Below are 22,255 nucleotides of genomic sequence, written 5' to 3'. Positions count from 1 at the left end.
GCCCAGAAGCCAAGTCCTACCCAGCCACTCCTTCCTTATAAAAAGTATTTATTTGGTATTTGTCCTTTATGAAATCAAGAGGGCAGAAACCAGACAAATGCCCGCTCCCAGAGGTCCTCCCTGGGTCGGCTCCTAGCTTCGGCCTTGGCCTTGGAGGTCAGGGTCAGAAGTTCACGTGATTCCGGATGTCGTTGATTTGCTTCACCATCTCCCGGATGTGCTCACCCCTGAAAAGCCAGACCATGAGGCTCTCTTCCCCTCCCTGCCCCCCACAACCGCCCCCTGCCCCAGGATGGGGAGAGAGGGGCTGGGGGCGGGGCTGCTTCACTCACTCTTCCTTCAGAACGGTCCGGATGCATTTGCGCTGGTAGGCACTGAGCGTAATTGTGGGCTTCTGAGGACTCGTCCCCTTCTCCATCTTTCTCTGCTGGTAGTCCTTCTTCATCGTGACCTGGGCACAGGGGGCAGACAGAAAGGCCGTGCACATGCTGTCTGGACGCCGCTACCCAGCCCTGCTGCTGCCTTGCCCGCGCCTCACCTGCCTGATGGCGTTGCCCAGGTGCCGCAGCTGGTCTGGGATCTGCTGTAGCTCCTTCTTCATCTCCCGCTCGCTGTCAGAGAGGACGGGCAGCTGCGAGTGGAAGCGGCGCAGCAGCTGCTTCATCCTTCCCAGGAAAGAAGTGGCGGCTTGCCTTGGGCCGGGGGCTTCCCTGGCCGCCAGCCCTCCCCCTCCCCCAAGCCTGGCACTGCCCCCACACCTGTTCATGAGATCTTCCTGGCGCTCCCTGGCCTCCTCGTACTTGTCCGCCAAGCGCTCAGCCATCTCCCGGAGGCTCTTCCTGAGGAGAGATGGGGGAGAGCACCACGCTGGGCACACACTGCCCCCCCCTCCCATGGGTGGTACGCCCCGCCTTGGCCCCCCCCAGGACTCACCTCTCTTCTCGGCAGTAGTTGAGGTCTTCAAGCTGCTTCTTCTTCTGGCCACATAACAACTTCACCCTTTAAGAACAAAAGAAAGGGGGCAGCTAGGTGTGGAGGAGGACCTGAGTTCAAATCTGGCCTCAAACACTTGACACTTACTAGCTGTGTGACCCTGAGCAAGTCACTTAACCCCACTGCCTAGCCAAAACAAAAAACAAACAAAAAATAAAGAAAGGTCACATGGGCTTGGCCCCCTCCCCCCCAAAGCAGGAGCCGCCTTCGTGGCCAAGCTTCACCTCCGCTGGATCTCCTCTTTGGCCAGGTCCTGCTTCAGAATGTACTCGTCTCGGAACACCTGCGTGGCCCGGCTGAGCAGCTGGAGGCATTCTTCAGGGGCGGGTGCCACGTCCTTGTCGGAGGATCTTGGGGGAAAGGGAGGAAGAGCCAGCCTTCAGCACACCTCCCCACCCCCAACGGTCTGCCTCACAAACATGATCTCATTCGAGGCTTACTTCTGCCCAATCAGGGACAAACACTGATGCCCATTTTCTAAGAATAAAACCTACTATGAGCTAGGTATGGTGCTGTTAAGTGCTTTACAGGCAGAATCTCATCTGATGCCCAAAACAGCCTTGGCAGGTGGGAGCTATTACTAGCCCCATTCACAGATGAGGAAACAGGCTGATCTGAGGCTGGATCTGAACTTGGGGCTTCCCGACTCCAGGTCCATCCAATTCCTTATCCATTGTGGCACCACCAGGGGCGCTCCGCATGCCTGAAAACTGCCACTGGGGGACATCTAAGCTCCACTGGCCTCATGTCAGCACGGACACCCATGGTCAGCCACAACCCGCCTCCTGCCATACTTCAGAAACACAGGATTGGCCGTGCTGCGCTGCAGGGTACTCCGGATGTGTTTCTCAAAGGAGTCCTGGGTTTCTGCCAGGATACGCAGGGGAGACTGTGCCATGCCGACGTCCTCACGGGCACACAGCAGAGGAGGAGAAGTGGGGTGGACTGTGCTTCTGCCGTGGGCCACACCATAAATACAAGCAGATCAGAACAAGAACAGAGACACTGGTTGGTGTGGACACCCCAGGACAGAGCCTTCTTCCCCACCCCACCCCCCGGCGATCAGCCCCAGGGAAGTACTTACAGCAGAGGCCTGGTGAGGCACTCGTAAGTGTTGGTGACACATACCATCGTGGGCCCCAAAACATCAGACACGATCCAGAACCCTCGGATGGGAGCCGGCCGCCTGGGGAAACAGCTCTCAATTGCATTACAGAGAAAAGGGCTCAGACTCGCGGGGCAGGGGACACAGGTTAGCTAATGCACAGCCAGGCCAACCTGTCCTATCAGGTGACCCTGGGCCTGGTGCGAGGTGTGCCTTCCCCCAGGAGGAGGCCAGGAAATCAGGGAAGCCGGTCTGTGGTGGCTGCAGGCCTGGCCGTCCTTACCTGCAGGGCAGGGGCTTCGTACAGAGGATGTGCTCTACGAAGCATTTCTGTTCAGCGGCGAGTTCTTGCAAACTGTCTTTATCTTCCTCATCTACCAAGAGAAAAGCAACGTCCACGGACCTGTCCTCGAGGACTCGCCGTGGCTGTGTCCCCTCCTGATGGGGCACCCCCGGGGACCATGCCGACCCCACCCCACAATACACAAACATCCCCGGAGGGGTTTCAACTGCGGAACTCACCTGACCCAAGAAATCTGTGAAGTTTGTGGATCCACGTCAGCCCCACACTATGGACACCAGCCTCGTGGGTGCAATGGTATCGGGAGGGACATTTGGGATCTGCAGTGGAGAGGTGAAGGACGCCCTGAGGCAGGCCGCATACTAGGCTGGAAAGCCCGAAGGCTGAGGTCACTGTGCCCACAAGGGCCATGCTCAGCCTTCTCATTCACCCTGGCCAGAGACCTGAGCGCCCCCAGGCCAGATCACGGGGCATCTTCTCTCCCCGTCCCCTTCACAAGGATTCATGCCAGGTTAATCCTCTTCCTGTCCTTCTCAGCTCCTGTCCTTATATCCTGAGAGCTGCTCACTCCAAACCACCCCACACGACTCCCTGATTTCAATGAAAATCTGTCATTCCACTCTCAAATCCATGATGCTCCCTCCTCCTCCCTGGGCTGGACACAGAATCAGATGCAATTAGAGATGGAGGATTAAAAGCAAACCCTGGAGGTGCCCCCCAGCTTCCCCAGCCTCTGCTCTGCTTTCACTCCCCTCTAACCTGTCCTAGCTGCATGGTGTCCCACATGTGGCCAAACCGAGCCCTGGGTCACTCCTCACTGTGCGCTGCTCAATGGAGCTCAGGAAGCCACATGACCACACAGGCCAGGTCAACAACATGTATTGCCCAATTTCTTTGGGACGATGCTCCTGCACCCCCCAGACCAGCTCCCTACAGCACTGCCCATACACACCATATCCCTTCCCCCAATCCACAAAAGGGGGCTCAGGGGGCTCTTCTCATCTCAAAACAGGTATCATTCCGGGGCAGCTAGGTGGCACAGTGGATAGAGCACCAGCCCTGGAGTCAGGAGGACCCGAGTTCAAATCTGACCTCAGACACTTGACACTTACTAATTGTGTGACCCTGGGCCAGTCAGTTAACCCCAGTGCCTAGGCACCCCACCCCCACCCCAAATCAAAACTGGCATCATTCCACACTCCTCCCAGTTTCTGCCTCCAATTTCTCCCTTTTGATTGCCTCATACACCACTTTCTACAAACCCAACCGCGTCTCTCCTTCCTTACAAACCCCTCAGACCTGGCAAGCTGCTCTCCTATTTGTCTCAAACTCCTAGAGAAGTTGCCTACATTTGGCGGCTCCACACCCTCTGTCCCCATCCCCCTCACTGCACCCGCTAAGACTGCTCCAGGCATCCTCAGGCACACCCTCCTTTGCCTCTCCGCTACACCTGACGATAATGGCCACTCTTCTTCTTAGCACTTTCTTGGCAGAGATCTGTCAAGTGCCTGGCACAGTGCCTGGTACAGGAGCTGCAAACATCTACTCCTGTTCCTTTGGCTCTCTGACCGCTCCTCCTCCAGACGCCCCCCCCCCCCACCATGGGTGTCCCTCAGGCTCTGTCCTGGGCCCTCTGTTCTTCTCCCTCTAGATGCCTTCACTTGGTGACCTCATCATGGACTTAATGACCACCTCTGTGCTGATGGTTCTCAAATCTGCCCCAGCCTCTCTGCCAGCCTCCAATCTCACACCACCAAGACCTCCAGTAGACATCTGAAACTCAGTAACTCCAAAATAGGACTCGTCACCTTTCCCCCATAGAGGGCAGCGCCCTCCTCCCAGACCCTCAAGCTCCTAACCTGGGAGCCATCCTGGGCTCACATCCAATATGGTGCCTAGGCCTGTCACTTTCAGCTCTTCCTCATCTCTCATCCATTTCACCTCCTCACCTCTGTCCCTGCCCCCACCCACCACGGTGCAGGCCCTCCTCACCTCATGCTGGGAGGGTCTGCCTGCCCCGAGCCTCCACCCCACTCCAGCCTATCCTCCATCCAGCTACCAAAATGATTTTCCTAAAGTGCGGGTCTGATCCTGTCTTTCCCCCCTCCCTATTCAGTAAGTGGCCTCCTGTTGCCTCCAGGATCCAGTACAAAACTCTCTATTTGGCATCCAAAGCCTTTCCTAGTCTGGCCCCCTGAGCCTCGGCACTCTCCACATCAGCCTTGGAGAACTCTGCTTCCCTCCCCCCTTCCCTGGGTGTGTGGGGGGGTGAGGTGGGGGGCTGGGGGGGAGGATGAGCCAAGAGAGGAGGAGGAAGTGGAGGAGCGCCCCGCCCTGCCCCCCAGCATCTCCCAGGACAATCCCTCCCTCACCTTGGTGCAGCTTAATGGGACAAGAGAAATCTGACTCGAAGGGGTCATCGTCCTCTTCTCCGGAGGCCAGTCTGAGAGCGAGCTCCAGCTCCACACACTCGAACACGTAGAGAGAAGGGATGAGGTCAGCCCGAGAATCCCACGACTTCTCCGACTGCAGAAAAGCGTGTGGGCCTTGAGTTATGGGGCCACGTGGCCTCCCTGGAGGAGGACCCACAGCATGGGAATGCTGGGGCGGGGCAGACTCTTTGGGGGCCCAAGCCCTTGGAAGTTTCTATGTGGCTGCTCCCCCTCCCCTGCCTGTGACCTCCCTGTCCTTGCAGACTCTGGTGCCCAAGAGACAATTCCCTGTGTCTGAATCCCTCCCGTGGCTCTAAGCTGTGACCCCGATTTCCTAATCGCTGCCTCCTCCTGCTCCGGAGCAGGGCTGGGGAACCTGGGGCTTTGAGGCCACATGTGGCCCTCTAGGTCCTCAAGTGTGGCCTTTCATCTGGATCCAAACTTTCGTAAAAGGGTTTGTTCTGTAGAACTTGGACTCAAAGGGCTGCACCCAGGGACCCAAAAGGGCACGTGTGGCCTCGGCCGCAGGTTCCCCACCTCTGGTCCAGAGGATGACCTCTTTAAATGCTGGCCAAAGGCAGGGTGCCGACTCCCACAGGGCAGTCTTGGGTCCTTGGGCCCCCTCTGGATCCACTCCAGCCGTGCCACCAGCCCCCCTACAACCCTACAAACGTCATCTGGCCCAGCCAGAGCAGAGAGGCCCACGCATAGTAGGTGCTATGGAAACACATCTTCCCTCCTGTGCTCACCACCAGGCCCCGACCCCCAGGGCACCCACGTGGGGGCGCTTACGTGCTGCTCTTCCTCCTCCTCCCCTTCCAGCACCACACAGTGGTACAGCATCCCTGACTCGGTGGCAATGACGAGGATGTTGGGCACGCAGGGCAGGCAGAGGACGGCGCAGGCGTCATAACCATAGTTGTCCTCGGCGGCTGGGTGCATGGGCAAGGGCCCCAAGAGCTTTCCCAGGCTTCCAACACTGGGAAAACCAAAAATTGGACACACAGGTGGTCAAGGCTGGACTGTGGGAACTGCCTCCCCGGCCCCCCAGCTGGAAAGAACTTCAGGGGCCTTGGGTTCACCACGAGTAAACTGAGTCAGGCCTCAGGGCCCTGCTCTAACACAAACCAGGGACTCCCTGTCTTCTCCGAGGCAAAAACAACCTTTAAGACCCTTCGCAACCTAGTGCCCCCCTGCCTTTCGAGACTGATTTCTCTGTCCTTCCATTCCATCTGGATGCCCTCTCCCAAGTCCGTGATGGCCTGCCCTACCCTGGCCCTGACCGTGCCTGTGTCCAAGAAAGCCCTCTTTCGTGGATGCACCAGGGCCCGGTGCCTGGCACACACAGTAGATGCTTCATAAAGGTCTGAACTGAGTCAGCCACCATCCAATGCACCCATATTATCTTATTCATGAGGACACTGGAGGCTCGCCACTAGACCCTCGGGGGTCATCCTCACCCCTAAAGCTGGGGGCACTGGGCCTCAGGCACCACTTCTCCCTTCCTGTCTCCTCAGAAATCTCATGGTCTCTAACTCACTTTTGAAGAGACTAAGCTCTGAGTGTTTCTGTTGGGGAAGCCAGCCCTTCTTGGACGTCTTTCCCTCATACTACCCCACGAGCTGTCCCTTGTAATAAAGGAAAAACCGCTAAGCCCCAAACCAGCCAACAGAGCAAATGAGCCTTTAAAAAAATACTAGTAATTGTTGTCTGTCCTTTGTTTTTGAAGAGAGTCAGTGACACTGCGGGGTCACATCCTGAACTATAGGGAGGCGGTGGCCTTGCTCTCTTCCAGAGTCCTCAAAGTCCAGAGGCAGGACGAGTCAGGACGACTGTCGACAGCCCAGGATGCACTGGATGACTGCGGTGTGTTCCATGTCTGACTCAGCTCTAAGCTCCACAGCGCAAGCTTCAGCTGCCTCCGTGGCCCTGGGATCCGCCCACCCCACTGGGGGAAGTCTTCACTCCCGGGGCTGAGGCCCCTCAGTTAGCTTCAGCCTGGTTTGGCCTGGCTGCCGAGACGGTTTACGGGGGTGCAGCCGCTGCGCGTGCTCCAGCTTCCTGGAGCCAGGACAGACGTGGAGGAACAGCCCTCACCCCAAAGGTGTGACTCTGGGCAAGTCACACAGCTAGTGTCTGAGGCGGGATTTGAGCTCCGGTCTTCCTGGGCAGCTCAGTGGCACAGTGGATACAGCACAGGCCCTGACGTCATGAGGATCTGAGTTCAAATCTGACCTCAAGACATTTACTAGCTGTGTGAGCCTGGGGAAGTCACTTCACCCTGTTTGCCTCCGTTTTGTAATCTGTAAAATGAGAACCCTGGAGAAGTAAATGGCAAATCACTCCAGTATCTCTGCCAAGAAAACCCCAAAATGGGTCCCAGAGAGTCCAACTACTGAAAAACAACAAAAACAACTTCCTGTCTCCAGGCCTAGCAGTGTGTGGTGTGCTGCCCCCTAGCGGCTGCAAGTGACCTGATCGTGTGCATCTTTAGGGTCAAGGTTAGCGCACCTCTCATCCTCTTCTCTGAGGACAAAACCGGCCATTACATTACTCAGCATTCCCTTCTATAACGCCCCCCCCCCCCAATCATCTCAATTGGCCATTTCTTTTCTTTTTTTCTCTCCTTTTTTTCACATTTTTACTTAAAGGTTTGAGTTCCAAATTCTATCCCTCCCCTGCCCTGAGAGGATAGGTTATACAGGTGCAGTTTTGTAAAACATTTCCATGTTTGTCATTCTGTACAAGAAGACTCGAATAAAAGAAAAAAATGGAAGAACGAAAGTGAAAAGCAGCCTGCTTCGGTCTGTCTTCAATCAATGCCAGCTCCTTCTCTGGAGGCGACAGTCGGCTTCATCACGAGGCCTCTGGAGATGTCTTTGATCCTGGCATTGCTGAGAAAGGCCGAGTCATTCCTAGGTGATCATAGCACAACGTGGCTGTTACTGTGGACGACGTTCTCCTGGTTCTGCTCACTTCACTCAGCATCAGTCCATACGAGTCTTTCCAGGCTTTTCTGAAGTCAGCCTGCTCATCATTTCTTATAGCACAATAGTATTCCATTACATTCACATACCACAGCTTGTTCAGCCATTCCCCAATGGATGGGCATCCCCTCAATTCCCAATTCTTGGCCATACAAAAAGAGCGGCTGTAAGTATTTTTTTTCGTGTGGGTCCTTTTCCTTTGATCTCTGTGGGATACAGATCTAGCAGTGGTGTTGCTGGGTCAAAAGGTATGCACATGGGCGTGGTTCCAAACTCCTCTCCAGAAGAGTTGGATCAGTTCACAACTCCACCAACAGTGAATTGTCATTTCTTACAGCTGTCACATTGAGAGTGCAGTTTGCTGAGGCCACCAGCCAGCAGCTTTTTCCTCCATAACAACCTCTCCTTTCCGTCAAGAAGCTAGCTATCTACTTCCCTGCTCCCAATGAGCAAGGCCTGAACAAACACCTACTGCGTGCCAGGCAGGGGGACCAAAATCCCTGCCCCCAAAGAGTGCACATTCTGCCCAGAGAAGCCATGTCCATAGGCTGGAAGGACCAGGATTCCCTTTTCCATCCAGTGAATCAATCCTCAACATTCATGCCCTCCTGCACTTGTGCCATTTTACTCATCACCTCATTCTCACTCTGCGTTGGCAGCCACGCGCGCAGTAGGGAAACGATCCACAAAAGGAGGAAAGCAGTGGTACAAGTGTTTGTGAACCCGCCCCAGGAAGGGTTCGAGTTGCCTCTCCAGTGTGCGATGGGGGAGGTAAAAGAGGAAAAGCCGTGAAGTTTGGGGGTAAGTGGGTGGGGGCGGCTCCTGCGGCATGCAAGGCTGGCACTCACCCAGAGGCGGGAGACTAGAGATGGCAGGTGCCCTTTCCCCTTCCTACCTGAGGTTCTTCTGACACCCCGCCCCTCCCCAGCACTGGAGGAATAGTTACTGCATGGTTACTGGGTTAGGGAAAGCGCATGGTATCAGAATTCAGGTTAGGACACAAAGAATCCGAGTAGAAAAGTGTATTTCCAGCAGTCGTGGGAACCTAACTCCCCGTTTCCTACAGCTTTAGTGTATCAACAGCCACGTCTTTGACTTTTGTGCCATTTTCCACGAGCACTACCCCGCCAAAGTTGAAGACTAAGCGCTCCAGGGCCCTCACTGGCTCCCCAGCCTTGGGGTAGCAGGATCCGAGTGCCGAGATAACGAGCGAGCAGACACCCAGCCTGCAGCCCAGGCAGCTCCTTCCTTCCACTATAGGCCAGCTCTTTGGTGTGGAAGGGCTCCTGACATCCCCCCCTGTTCCCGTCTAGACCTTCTGTTGCTGGGCAGGGCTTCAAACCCTGGATGATCGATCCCTTAACCACCCTCATCCAGTTTCTTGCACCCATCCAGCCCCTCTCCATCCTGGCTGCCTCCTCTGGGTGCTCTCCAGAATTTCAATGTCCTAAGCCACAAACCCAACAGCTCCTCATTCCTGCAATCTGCGCCCCCCTCGAGGGAGCCCCAGGGCAAAGGCTCATCTGGAGCTTGTGGTCCACCACCCCACCCCCACCTCTTTCAGATAACAGTCACTGGTTAACCAGGCCCCTTGTGTCCCATGTGGGAGGCCAGTGTGGCTCACCTTTGCATCAGACTCACATACGTAAGGAAGGTCTCCCCATTCTCATACAGGATGTACAGGGGGTAGGCCAGCACCTCTTCTTGGCCTCGCTGCCCAAAGATGTTTTTGGGCACTGTTGTCAGAGGCCCAAAGTCAAACGCGACGGCCGTCTCTCCAAGGGATGCTGTGTACGCCCTCCTATAAAGCAGACCAAATAAGAGAGAGAGTGTCTCAGAGGAGTCTCTCCCGCCACCAGTCGGCAGATGAGTCCCTACGGCTGGTGCTGATGGACTCAAAGACTGCCAGACGTGGTGCTCGCTAGGTAGCGGGCACAGACAGAATGGCCCCTGCCCTTGGGGAGCAGATAGTCTAAGCAGGAGGCAGGGCAGAGACAAAATAAGGGTGGGCTCTTTTTTTCTGGGGTGGAGGCCATGGAGGGAAGCTGTGTGTAAGGGCAGAGATGAGCGATGCAGAACCAGACTTGACAATGAGGGGAAGGAAAGGTTGGGGCCAACTCGTAAAGGGCAGCAGGGAGCCAGTGGGGTTTACTGAGGAGGGGAGTGACCTGGAGGGCGAAGAAAGCAGAAGGAAACCAATTCTAAGGCTATTGGAATAGTCCAATGAGAGAGTGGCCATAAGCTCCCTGGTAACATTTTGGCTCTGCTAGAGAAGGGAAAGTGCTGGGGTGAGGGGCCAGCATGGGTGGCTGCACTGGGCCTAAAGGAAAGGGGACTGGAACCCCACTGGAGCCGCCAACAAAACACTCAAGGGGGGACCCACCCCCAAAAGGAGGGGGGAGCCACAAAGCCCTGGGCATCCTCTCTGGCTGTCCCTGGCTCCACTCTGACCTTTAAGTGGGATCCCAGCTAAAGTCTCACCGCCTGCAGGAAGCCCATTGCAACCCTCCTTAATTCCAATGCCTGTTTCTCTGTTAATCATCTCCTAGTTATCCATTGGTATATATCTGTTTGTCTACTGTCTCCCCCACTGGACTGAAAGCACACTGGGGGCAGGGACACTCTTGTGCACAGCACATGATAGGCATTTATTGAATGCTGATTGATTGAATATAAGGAAAAAGGTCTGAAACACGACACATTTCTAGAGGAAGAAAATTCAATAAAAACCCAGAGTATAAGCAGCAAGAACAGAGAAGGAAGGAAGGATGAAGCCAAAGTCCAACCCTCAGAGTGAACACAAAAATTACACTTTAACAACTTACAGGGCAGAGGAAATGACACGAGAAACACAGAATCCTGTGACTTCATGAGAAATCGAGACATTGTAAAACAAAACCAAAAGAATGAAAAAATAGAAGACAATGTGAAATATCTCATTGACAAAACAACTGACCTGGAAAATAGATCCAGGAGAGACAATTTAAAAATTATTGGGCTATCTGAAAGCCATGATCAAAAAAAGAGCCTAGACATCATCTTTCAAGAAAAACTGCCCTGATATTCTAGAACCAGAGGGTGAAACAGAAATTGAAAGAATCCACCAATCACCTCCTGAAAGAGATCCCCAAAAGAAAACTCTTAGGATTATTGTAGCCAAATTCCAGAGTTCCAAGGTCAAGGAGAAAATGTTGTAATTAGCCAGAAAGAAACAAAAGTATTGTGGAAACACAATCAGGATAACATCAGATTTAGCAGCTTCTACATTAAAGGACTGGTGGGCTTCGAATAGGATATTCTGGAGGTCAAAGGAGACCAGGATTATAGTTAAGAATCACCTACCCAGCAAAACTGAGTATAATCCTTCAGAAGAAAAAATACACATTCAGTGAAATAGAGGACTTTCAAGCATTCTTGATGAAAAGACCAGAGCTGAATAGAAAATTTGACTTTCAAATACAAGACTCAAGAGAAGCATGAAAAGACAAACAGGAAAGAGAAATCACAAGGGACTTATTAAAGTTGAACTGTTTACAATCCTACATGGAAAGATGGTATTTGTTAACTTCTAAGACCTTTGTCAGTATTAGGGTAGTTGGAAGGAAAAAAATTATACGTATATATAGATAGACAGAGGGCACAGGGTGAGTTGAAGATGAAGGGGTGATATCTAAAAAATAAAATTAAGGGGTGAGAGGATTATACTGGGAGAAGGAGAAAGGGAGAGGAAATAGGGGAAAGTAAGAGGGAATGAGTGAATCTTATTCTCATCAGATTTGGCTTAAGGAGGAAATAACATACACACTCAATTGAGTATGGAAATCTATCTTAGCCTACAGAAAAATAGAGGGGAAGGGGATAAGAGAGCTGGGGAATGACAGAAGGGAGGGCTGACTGGGGGTGGGGTAATCAGAAGCAAATACTTCTGAGGAGGGACAGGGTCAAAAGAGAGAATGGAACAAATGTGGGGCGGGATAGGATGAAGGGAAATATACTTAGTCTTTTTACAACATGACTACTATGCAAGTGTTTTGCATGACTACATATGTATAACCTGTATCGAGTTGTTTGCCATCTCAGTGAGGACGGGTGGGAACGGAGGGAGAAAATTTAAAAACAAATGTTAAAAATTGTTTTCACATGCAACTGGGAAATAAGATATACAGGCGATGTGGTACAGAAATCTACCCTGCCCTACAAGAAAATAAAAGGGGAAGGGGATAAGAGAAGTGTGGGGAGAAGATAGAAGGGAGGGCAGATTAGGGGAAGGGGTATTTACAATGCACGCCATCTTGGGGTGGGAGAAGGTATGAGGTGGGGAGAAAATCTGAAACTCAAAATCTTGTGAAAGTGAATGTTGAAAACTAGAAATAAGTAAATCAATAAATGTTTTTAAAAAAAAAAGATGAGCAGGCAGACTTCAGGGAAACCTGGTAAGACTTCTATGAACTGATGCAGAGTGAAATGAGCAGAACCAGGAGAACTTTGTACATAGCAACAGCCACATTGTACAATGACTAACTTTGATGGACTTCGCTCTTCTCAACTCCAAAATACTCATGATGGAAAATGCTGTCCACACCCAGAGAAGGAACTATAGACTCTGAATGCAGGTGGAAGCAGACTATTTGCTCTCCTTTTCCTTTGTTGCTTTGCTTTGTTTCTTCTTTCTCGTGGTTCCTCCCATTAGTTCTAATTCTTCTTTACATCATGACTAATGTGAAAACATGTTTAATACGAACAAATAAGTAGAGCCTATATCAGACTGCATGCCATCTTGGGGAGGGGGGAGAAGGACGGGGAGAAAAATTTATAACTCAAAATCTTATGGAAGTGAATGTTGAAAACTACAACTAAAAAAAAAAAAGAAATGAGAGACTAAGAGATTCTGAAAACAAATCTGGAAGAGATCTCTACACAAGCCAAAGGCACAGCCTGACCGAGAGGATGAGACAACTCCCCGAAGAACAGATAAACCAGTGACACAAGAGAACAACCCAGAACTTCTGAATACAGAAAATGCACCACAAAGGGAAAAATCTACACTTCAACTTCAGGCTAAAACCCTACATGCACATGGCAAACTCTAAAACAGCAGTTAGATTGAATAACTCCAATGACAAACCAATTCTGCAAGCAGCCAGCAGAAAGACCTTCACGTATTAGAGAAGGAAAGCCAGGCATGGGGGACAGCCAATGCAAAGACAAAGATGAAGGAGAAGCGTGGAGGAACAGAGAAAAGGTCAGTTCAGTCGGACGACAGTGGGCAAGAAAGGCAACAATATATGAACAAAACGAAGTCCAACAGGAATTTGTATTTTATCCTGAAGACAACATGAACTCGCTGTCACTCAGCTACATGCCAAGCTACCACGTGCGAGGCACTATGCAGAGCCACGACTGAGTATGGCAGTGACACAGCTGGGCTGTGCTAAAGGAAAATCACTCCCAAGACCCAGGAACGTGCGTGGGTCCACGAGGGCACGGGCCACAGCCAAAGGTCACAGAGAGGGCAAGGGTGAAGGCTGAGTGAATGCCATGGGATCTGGCCATGCAGAGAGAGAGCAGCATCAGTCAGACTGGGAAGTGCTGACAAAATGTTGGAAAACAGCCAAGAAATCATGAAACAGTGTCCTGAGGAAGAAAGCCAGATCGCAGAGGGCTGAGGAGGGGCCCTGACGTGATTCTGCTGCTCAGAGCCACAGCCAGGGTGAGGAATCTGTGGCCCTCTGACTGACTCCAAACTGCACAGAACAAATCCCCTTAATAAAAGGATTTATTCTGTAAAACTTGGACTCTGTCAAAAGGCTGAACTCAAAGACCTAGATGTGGCCTCAGGACAGTCGCTGTATTACAATCGCTTTTGATAACTTAATGAAATTTATAAAAACATCCCCAAATACTCAACACAGGTTAAGCAGTTCCCAAAAAGGTAAGCAAGGGGTCAGGTGCTCTTGCCACACTCTACCTCTGCCCCAGCCTTGCTAGGATCCTGCCTCACTTTTCAAGGTCAGATGTCCTGAGGCTGGCGTTTCTTATCTAAGTGTCATAACCATCCACATCAAAACAAAAACTGATCAAAGGAAAACCTGCCAACACCAAATAACTCCAGATGAACTTAGGCAAACAAAGCCAAAAGCACTGGTGCGCTTCCACAACAGAATTTACCTTCACCACACCAGGATCCGCACATTCAAGGTCCCTCAGTCCTAAGTGAGAGGCGAGAGTCTGCACGGATTCAACAAAAAGGGAGCCAGAGGTGGAGTCAGAAGAACCAGGCCTCAGTTTCCTCCTCTGTAAAATGGGGGCAGGGCTGAGGCAGACTCTAAGGGGCCACCCTCAGAGTCTAGAAGAAGGGGAAAGGGATGTGCCAGGCACTGTGTGCTGACCGTTCTTTTCAGAAGCATTATCTCATTTGATCTCACACCCTGCTTGAAAATTCCAACCATGAGTGTCCACTCAGACCGGACAGTGGTCAGCCAAGATCAGGCTGTGCAGGCCAGCCATGCTGGGAAAGCTCCCATAATGGGGCCAGCGACAGACATCTCCGTGCACAGACCATCGCCACCAGCCTGGCCGCAGCGACTCAAAGACAGTCTCTTAAAGGATGGTATGGGAGGCCCCTAAAGCATTCCGATGCCCCACAAGCTCAGAAGGGCTGCCCAGCTCTCCCTGCAGCCAGGGAAGCTCACTCAGTAACACCTCAAGTCTTTGTTGCTTGACCCTGAGCCCCCAGACTGGGGCGGGGGGGACCCGCAGCGAGTCCAAGTTTGACAGAATAAACCCTTGTATGAGGGGGATTTGTTCAGTGAAGTTTGGTTTCAGTCAAAGGGGCGCACTCCAGGACTTAAGAGGCTGCAGGTTCCCCACCTCTGCCCTAGACAGCCCCAGGATCACTAGTTGTCCTGTGTGTGTGTGTGTGGGGGGAGGACCTGATATGAGCCTGCCACACTCCAGTCAGATGTCAGACCTGTGGGGCCCCTCAGGGTCCTACCCAGAAGATAAGGATCAGCCTGGGCAGGCAGCCAATTGGCTCCTTTCCTCGGCCCTGCCCTAGAGACCTTATGATGTGGCATTCGTGGATGGTGCCCTAATAGATGCCCTGCCCCACCCCTCAGACTCACCCTTTGTTGAGGATCAAGCTTTCCTCCTCGGCATCAGAAAGGGGGATCACCTTCACTGGGATCTGGGGCTCCCGAAGACAATAGATCCTGGAACACAAGCATGTGACATGATAACACGAGATCCTCTGCACTCACCATCTCCCAACATCTTCCACTCTCGCCTCCTCCCCAGTCTTCTGTCCAGCACTGGTCCTAGCACCAACCCTTGGGGCTGGTGTGGTCTGTGCAGGAAGGGCTGGAAAGACTGGGAGGAGGGGGGAGAAACCTCCCTTCTATGCCCTTCACTGACAGGGCCACTTGCCCATACCTCGAGGACCAGGACTTTGGACAAACAACATGATCCCCAAAAGACTGGCTCCTAGAGGTCCCTTCTCTCCATCCATTTCACTTCCTCTCCTATGGTCTCCTCCACCCCCTAAAAACAGGCTCAGGCCTGCCCAAGCCGTTTAAAAAAATTTAAAATTCTTATCTCTCCTACTCTTCAAAATGAGCCTCCTGCCTTTCACAGCGAAACTTAATTTTACAAAAATTCTATTGATAGCTTCTATTTTTTTCACTACCTTCAGTTCCAAATATATTTTCCCCTCCCCCATCAACCTTTGTGACAAAGAATAAAAAGAAAGAAAAGGAGGAGTTCAGGGCATACAACGTTCCTTGCCCATAATCATCCACCTTGGCAAAGTAGGGGAGGATCCCTCCTCCTAAGCCAAGCTCAATCACCACTGAACACTCAAGGTCCAGTCTATTCTTTATGTTTAAGTTCTAATTATCCTTGGGTCCTTGTGTTTCCCTGGTCCTGCATATTTCAACCCTCCCAAGCTTAATCATGGTTTCTCATGTCCCTGGGTGATCATGGCCTTCCTTACACTCCCACCCCTCCAACCCTAGTGAAGTGTGGGAGCTGACAAGATCAGAGTGACTCTAGCCCTAAGGAAAATCATTTTGGCAAATGAATAGAGGATTGAGAGAAGAGGGGAGAGACTGGAGGGAGGGAGAATCATTAGAAGGCTCCTACAACAGTCCAGTGAGAGGTGATAAAGGACTGACCTCGGAAGGTGGCAGTTTGAGTGAAAAAAATGTCGATGCCACGAAGGAAGAAACAGCAAAATCTGACAAAGGATGGGTAAGGAAGCTTGAGGATGACACCACAGTTGTGAGCCTGGAGGAGTGGGAACACAGCGGGGCCCTCAACAGTAACAGGGAAAGCAGGGAGGAGGGAGCATGTGGGGGGAAAGCTTAGTTTTTTGGGGCATGCCAAGTTTAAGATGCTTCTGGGTCTGAGCTGATTGTCCCCTTTCTATTTATGTCTGTTTGTAGAAAATGGGATTGTAGCCAAGACTTGATGGAATTCAGGACGCAGAGATAAGAAACAATTCCAGGCATGGGGAGAGCCAGTGAGAGAGATGGAAAAAGAGCCAGAAGGCCAGTGCCACTGGATCAAAGAGTGTGTGTTAAGGAGTAAAGTATAAGAAGATTGGAAAGGGAGGAAAGGGTCAAGTTATGAAGGGCTTTGAAAACCAAAGGATTTTGTATTTGATCCTGGAGGAGACAGGGAGTCAATAGAGTAAAGGTAGGCTGACCCCCATGGTGCAAAGAGGGGAGGTTTGAAATGGACCAGAGATGCTTAAGAGATGCTGCAGAGGTGAAATGGACAGGCCTTGGCACCATACTGGATATGAGAGGGAGAAGGTGAGAGAAAGGAATACAGGATGATTCCTAAGGTTGTGAGCCTGGGGGACTGAGAGGATGGGGAGTTCCCTGGACAGTATTAGGGAAGGTAGGAGGGGAGAAGATTTAGGGGGAATGAGGACGAGTTCCATTTTGGACATGGTGAGGTAAAGATGTCTATTGGATATCCAGTTTGATATGTCTGAGAGGCATCTGGAGATGTGATTGGAGATCAGCAGAGAATCTGGGGCAGAAAACAGATTTGAAAATCATCAGCATAGAGATGGTGATTAAGTCTGTGGGAGCTGGTGAGATCATCTAGTGAAGTAGGATAGAAAGGGAAGAGGGCTGAAAGGCATGATCTGGAGGAAGATCCAGTAAAGGAGACAGAGAAGGAGTGGTCAGAGGAGGAGGATGAGAACCAGCAGAGAATGTCCTGAAGACCTAGAGAAGAAAGTATCAAGGAGGAGAAAGAGTGGTCAATGACAGCATCCAAGGCTACAGAGGGGTCAAGGAGAATGAGGACTGAAAAAAGCCCATTGGATTTGGTGACTAAGAGATCACTGACTACTTTGGAAAGTGCAGTCTCTAAAGAAATAACAGCACAATGTCAACTTGGAAGGAAGTCTCCAGTGGAGTGCTCCAGGGCTCTATGCTCAGGGCTGTGTTGTTTTAACATTTTTACCACTGATTTGGGTAAAGGAATGGATGGAATGCTTTTATGACTTGCAGATGATTCAAAGGTAGGAAGAGAACTGTTTCACACTGGAAAACAAGTTAAAACTTTGGGTGAACCCAAACACAAGGAAAGTTGATAGAAATAAAGTTTGGCTATACATTAATTCCTCTAACAAAGATCTGGAGATGTCAATGGCCTTCAAGTTCCACAAAGCCTTTCTCCAAGCCTCCCTGTGGCCTGCAGATGATGCTGGCTCGCAAAGGCCCTGCTAGTCAAACACGAGCTCCTGAAGATTCTACTAGGCTGGAAAAATTTTGAATACCATGGTCCAAAATCCACAGGTGGCCTATGCTCTTCTACTTCTGCAGGGCAGGAGCAATTTTAAGGCCATCTGTAAGCCACCACCCAGTCTCTGAAAGGTTCACCCTCCCAGCTTTGGATGGACCATCCAGGGCTGGATCCCAAGCACTGCTTCAACAGCTTCCAGTCTCCTTCCACAGGAACATGAGACCATGCATGTCCCTTCAAGTCTGACCATTCAGCCAGTTCTATGAGGGCTCACACTGAAGAAGGAATCCAACTTCACAATGTTGACTCTCTCACTACCAGTGAAACCCAGAGACAAAGGAGGATGAGGGTGAGGGTTAGGGGAAGGACAGCTCATAGGTAAGCTTTGGAGAGGCAAAGGGAGGAGTTGGTTGGCCTTATCCTGTGTCCAAAGGCAACAACAAGGAACATCATTTCGTTGTTTGGTGAGAGGGAGGTACTGGTGGAAACTAAATGGACACAACCAACCCCCTTCTCATCTTCCAGGTTCCTGGGAGGGCTCAGTGACAATGAATTCTATCATGCCCCCTATCCACTGACCCCTTCCCTTCCCTCTATAGCTGGGTCTTGAGGAGAGCCCAAAAGCAGCATCTTTCAGCAGGACCGATCCCTACCGTATCACGTTGTCTGATGTCAGCATTACCACGTGGGGGTCGAGCACTTCACTCGGGTACCAGGCAGCGTGCTTCAGGCTCAGGGAGGGGGAGCTGTTGAAGAACCTCTCGGCAATAGGGGTTGTGCTACAAGACAGGAAGCATCACCGACTTCATTTTTTCTGGTGCTTTTAGTAAACTTGGATTCCAAACATTGGATCCCTACAACTTCTTAATTCTACAATAAGCCCAGAGTTTGTCAACTTTTTATGTACAGATTCCTTTTCTGGGGCAAATGACCTCAATCTGTTCACCACTGTTAGGGGGGAAAATCAAACTCCCAAAGTAATGGGTCAGATAACTCTGCTTTTGATAGGTCTCAAAGACAAGACATTTGCTGTGATTAAATCACCAATTGTGTCAGAAACACAAACAAGAACTTTCCCACAATAAACAAAATAGCCCCTGCCTTACCACACGTGTATGCACACACCCAGACCAAGGCCTGAGGCACATCCAACTTACCTACAGTTCACTGTTGATTTCCCGCCTTCAAATTCAGAATTCTTCCCCCATCGTTTTGGAAGCTCTAAGACAGTGAGTCCCCTGGTGCCAATGAGTGCCACATGATGGTGAGTCGGGCTCAACAGGACTTGGTAGACTTCGAACAGGGGAGGATTTATACAAAGCAATCTCTGGAAATTAAAGCAAGTTGGAATTAATGTTGATGGGAAAAATGTTAGTTATTTGGAAAGGGGAAAAAGTCCACACAGTACTGCCCTAGATAACTGGAACGCTGTGAAGCTAACCTAATAAATTCTCTGGTTTTAACCATTTGCAAAGGAAATCCCCTTCTCCCATTTATTAGTCAACAGAAGGCAATGAAGTTAGTGCCTCCTGCCCATGCAGGACACCGAGGGCAAACCCCCTCCTGCAGGCCTGGCCAGGCCAGTGTTCTCTGTTCTCTGTGCTCTCCCTCTTCTCCTGCAGCCTCCACCTGCCTTCTCTCATCTTCTCCTCAACTCCTGGTCATGGCGAGAAGAGAGCGAGCTTCCTGTGGCAGGCCAGCAGGCAAGAAGGCTTCTCTTCAATTACACATAGGAGTCAAGTCTATAATTAACTGGGCATTTGCAATGGATTCTGATTCATCTATGTGAGGGAAAGAAATATGATTTAGGAGGAAAAGCAACAAAACAAACACTACAGCCATCATGACTGTGCAAAGATGAGCCTCAGGAAGAACTAGATTCAATTCCACCTTGTGACCTCCTCTGTGCTTCACGATCCTCGACAGAGTGTGGGGACAGAAGGTGGCCTCCAAAACTCTAAATCGAAGACCCTATGGCAATGGGCTTTTTTTTTTTAACATTTTATTTATTTTTAGCATTCACTTTAAAAAAAAACAACTCAGTTCCAAATTCTCTCCCCTCCCCTCCATTGTGAAGGCAAGAAATGTGACATCAATTATACAAGTGAAATCATGCAAAACATTTCCATAGCTGCCATGTTGCAAAAAAGCAAGGAAAATAAAGTAAAAACATGATGCTTCAATCTACATTCAGATTCCATCAGTTCTTTCTGACAACTCCACAAAACAGGGTAGTAACTTGATTTATTACAAGAGACAGGACACACGTGTGAACTTCTTATGCCAAGAAGCCTGCCCTATAGCCAGAGCCTGGAACATATATAGGTACAACAAAAAGGGGAGGTCTCATGGGAAGAGTGGAGGACAATCCCCTCCCAAATGGGAATGGTGTGGGAGGAGGAAGGGAGCAGTAGGGGAGGGGGATAGAGGGACAATGTTCTGCTTATCTGCACAAACAGGTTATGAGTCTGGGCTAGACTGGCCAGAGCCAGGCTTATAGCTGACTCAGCTTTCAAGATCATCGAAAATTTAATAGAGTTCAGTTGCACATAACTCACTGGTGTTAGTTTACAGGGACTTCACTCTGGAAAACAGGACAACTCAAGAAAGCAAGTTCAGGGAGCCCCTTCACAAAGCAGATAGCACGTTTCATCCTGAGTCAGATTTTTTTGAATCATTGTATTAAGCATCATACAACATTGCTTTTACTGTGTACAATGTTCTGGTTTTGCTCACCTCACTCTGCATCAGTTCATAAGACTACCCCCTTTTGTTATTTCTTACAACACAAGAGTATTTCATCACAAGCATATACCACAACTTACTCAGCCATCCTCCCAGTTTCCAATTCTTTAGCACCACAAAAAAGAGCTGTTATAAATATTTTTGTACCTATGGACCCTTGTCCTTTTCTTTGATCTCTTTGGATACAGACTTAGCAGCAGTATTGCTGGGTCAAAGGGTATGCACAGTTTTACAAGCCCTGTGGACATAGGTCTGAATTGTTCACCAGAATGGATGGATCACCTCACAACTCTACCAACAGTGTATTAGCGTTCCTATTTTTCCACATCCCTTCCAGCAATTGTCATTTTCATTTTATGTCATCTTAGCCAATCTGATAGGTGTGAGCTAATGAAATGTTTAAAGGCAATGACATAGTAAAGAAGAGTGCTGGAGTCCAGAAGACCTGGGTCCAAATCCTACCCGATTAGAGAACCTGCCCCTCCGTTAACCTCTTCAAAGCTCAAGGAACTTTCTGGAACTCTAATGGACTTGAAGAACCAGAGGGTCACAGCTTTAGAAATGGCAGGGGCCTTAATGAAGGGTCTTCATTCCATCACTCTAGCCAGAAACTACAACCAAGGGTCAGTCAGTCAAAAAGCATTTATAAGCTAAGCACCAGAGGAACTTCCACCCAGGAGCCCAATCACTATTTCAAGATGCTTCAGGAATGTTTCACTTCATGCCCCTCCCCATCACCCCAGCTCGGGAACCCTGAACCACCATCAACTCGACCCTTGTACCTGGATGGAGCAGGTCAACATACTCTAAGATGCCTTCAAGGCCAGGAGACAGCCTCCAACACTTACCACTTGACCTCGATCTTGCTGCTGGGTCAGGTCTGGCACACAAGAGGCACTAGATAAGCGCTGGTCCAGACCAGGGGCTCTCAGGGTGGTTTCCTGGGCATCAACTTTTATTTGCCTGTATACTAAAGAATGGTGCAGTGTATAGAGCACTGGGCCAGAGGCAGGAAGACCTGAGTTCAAATCAGACTTCAGACACCTACTAGCTTGGGGACCCTGGGCAAATCACTTAATTCACCCTCTTTGCCTCAGTTTCCTCATCTGTAAAATGAGTTGGAGAAGGCAATGGCAAACCACTCGAATATCTTTGCCCAGAAAACTTCAAAAGGGGTGACGGAGTCCAACACGACTGAACAACAACACTAAAAAAGAATGGCTCCAATGAAGGCTTTTCATTCATCTCTCGCAGCCCAAGACACTTCCGGAACCGGGTGTGCTCCAGCCCTAGTAACAGCCTCGTTCCCACTAGCGCCTAGCAACTAGCCCAGCCTGCCACGCCCCCGCGCAGGCGCAATCCGGCACAGCCGTTACCTGATAGCGGCTTAGGGTGGGGCCTTCGCCACCTCCGTCTCCACAGTCGCTTTCGCTCCCACCACCCCCGCTCCCGTCGCCAGGGGCGGGGCCTGGGCCGCGCAGGCGCACTGCCAAGAAAGCGCCGGCCGCCCCGTCCCACAGGAAGAGCTCGGCGCCGAGCCCGAAGAGAAGGTTCCGGGTGAGGCTGGGCGGGCTTGGCTGCTCGGTGCCCGGCGCAGGAGGGCTCAGGGCCCGCAGGCCCTCGCGTAGCCGCACGAACACAACGTGCTGGGGCAGCCACAATCGCCACTGCTCACCGTCACCTCCGGCCTCCTCGGCCGCCGCCATCTTTCCCTGCGCCGCCCGCCTGGGTCCCGCCCCCCTTTTGCTGTCCAATCAATGCCCCTCAGCCTCTGCTCCAGCCCATGAACACCCATTCGCGTGCCCGTCCAATCGGCGCTCCCTCCTCTGCGACCAATCAGTGACCTCCATTATTCTGCCCAATCCGAACCCGAGGTTACCAAGGGCGGGGGGGTCACTGGCTTAATCGGCATCTGGGCCTGTGAACTCTGACC

General features: G+C 51.0%; 1 protein-coding gene across 2 annotated transcripts; it reads right to left on the bottom strand.

Moving 5' to 3' along the window:
• Positions 1-31: 31 nt before the first annotated feature.
• NUP88 (nucleoporin 88) lies at positions 32-22,043 on the bottom strand. 2 transcript variants are annotated; one of them, XM_027848714.1, is made up of 17 exons: positions 21,699-22,043; positions 18,735-18,904; positions 18,231-18,356; positions 14,943-15,029; positions 9,443-9,619; positions 5,624-5,810; positions 4,772-4,925; positions 2,621-2,719; positions 2,382-2,472; positions 2,078-2,179; positions 1,788-1,946; positions 1,218-1,343; positions 934-999; positions 759-839; positions 539-665; positions 333-451; positions 32-227 (listed from the first exon to the last, which is right to left on the bottom strand). In XM_027848714.1, exons 1-17 carry the CDS (start codon positions 22,026-22,028, stop codon positions 164-166), a joined length of 2,265 nt encoding a protein of 754 aa, XP_027704515.1. In that variant the 5' UTR covers positions 22,029-22,043; the 3' UTR covers positions 32-163. The 2 variants fall into 2 exon arrangements, 1 of the variants encoding a protein (XP_027704515.1); XR_003567952.1 differs by lacking the exon at positions 32-227 and having other exon boundaries at positions 360-451; positions 539-631.
• Positions 22,044-22,255: the final 212 nt, after the last annotated feature.

This window comes from Vombatus ursinus, unplaced genomic scaffold (genome assembly GCF_900497805.2).
Source record: "Vombatus ursinus unplaced genomic scaffold, bare-nosed wombat genome assembly UNPS02006874.1, whole genome shotgun sequence".
Taxonomy (NCBI): Eukaryota; Metazoa; Chordata; class Mammalia; order Diprotodontia; family Vombatidae; genus Vombatus; species Vombatus ursinus.
Note: the sequence above shows the minus strand (reverse complement) of the source record. Positions and strands in the feature narration are given on the sequence as shown.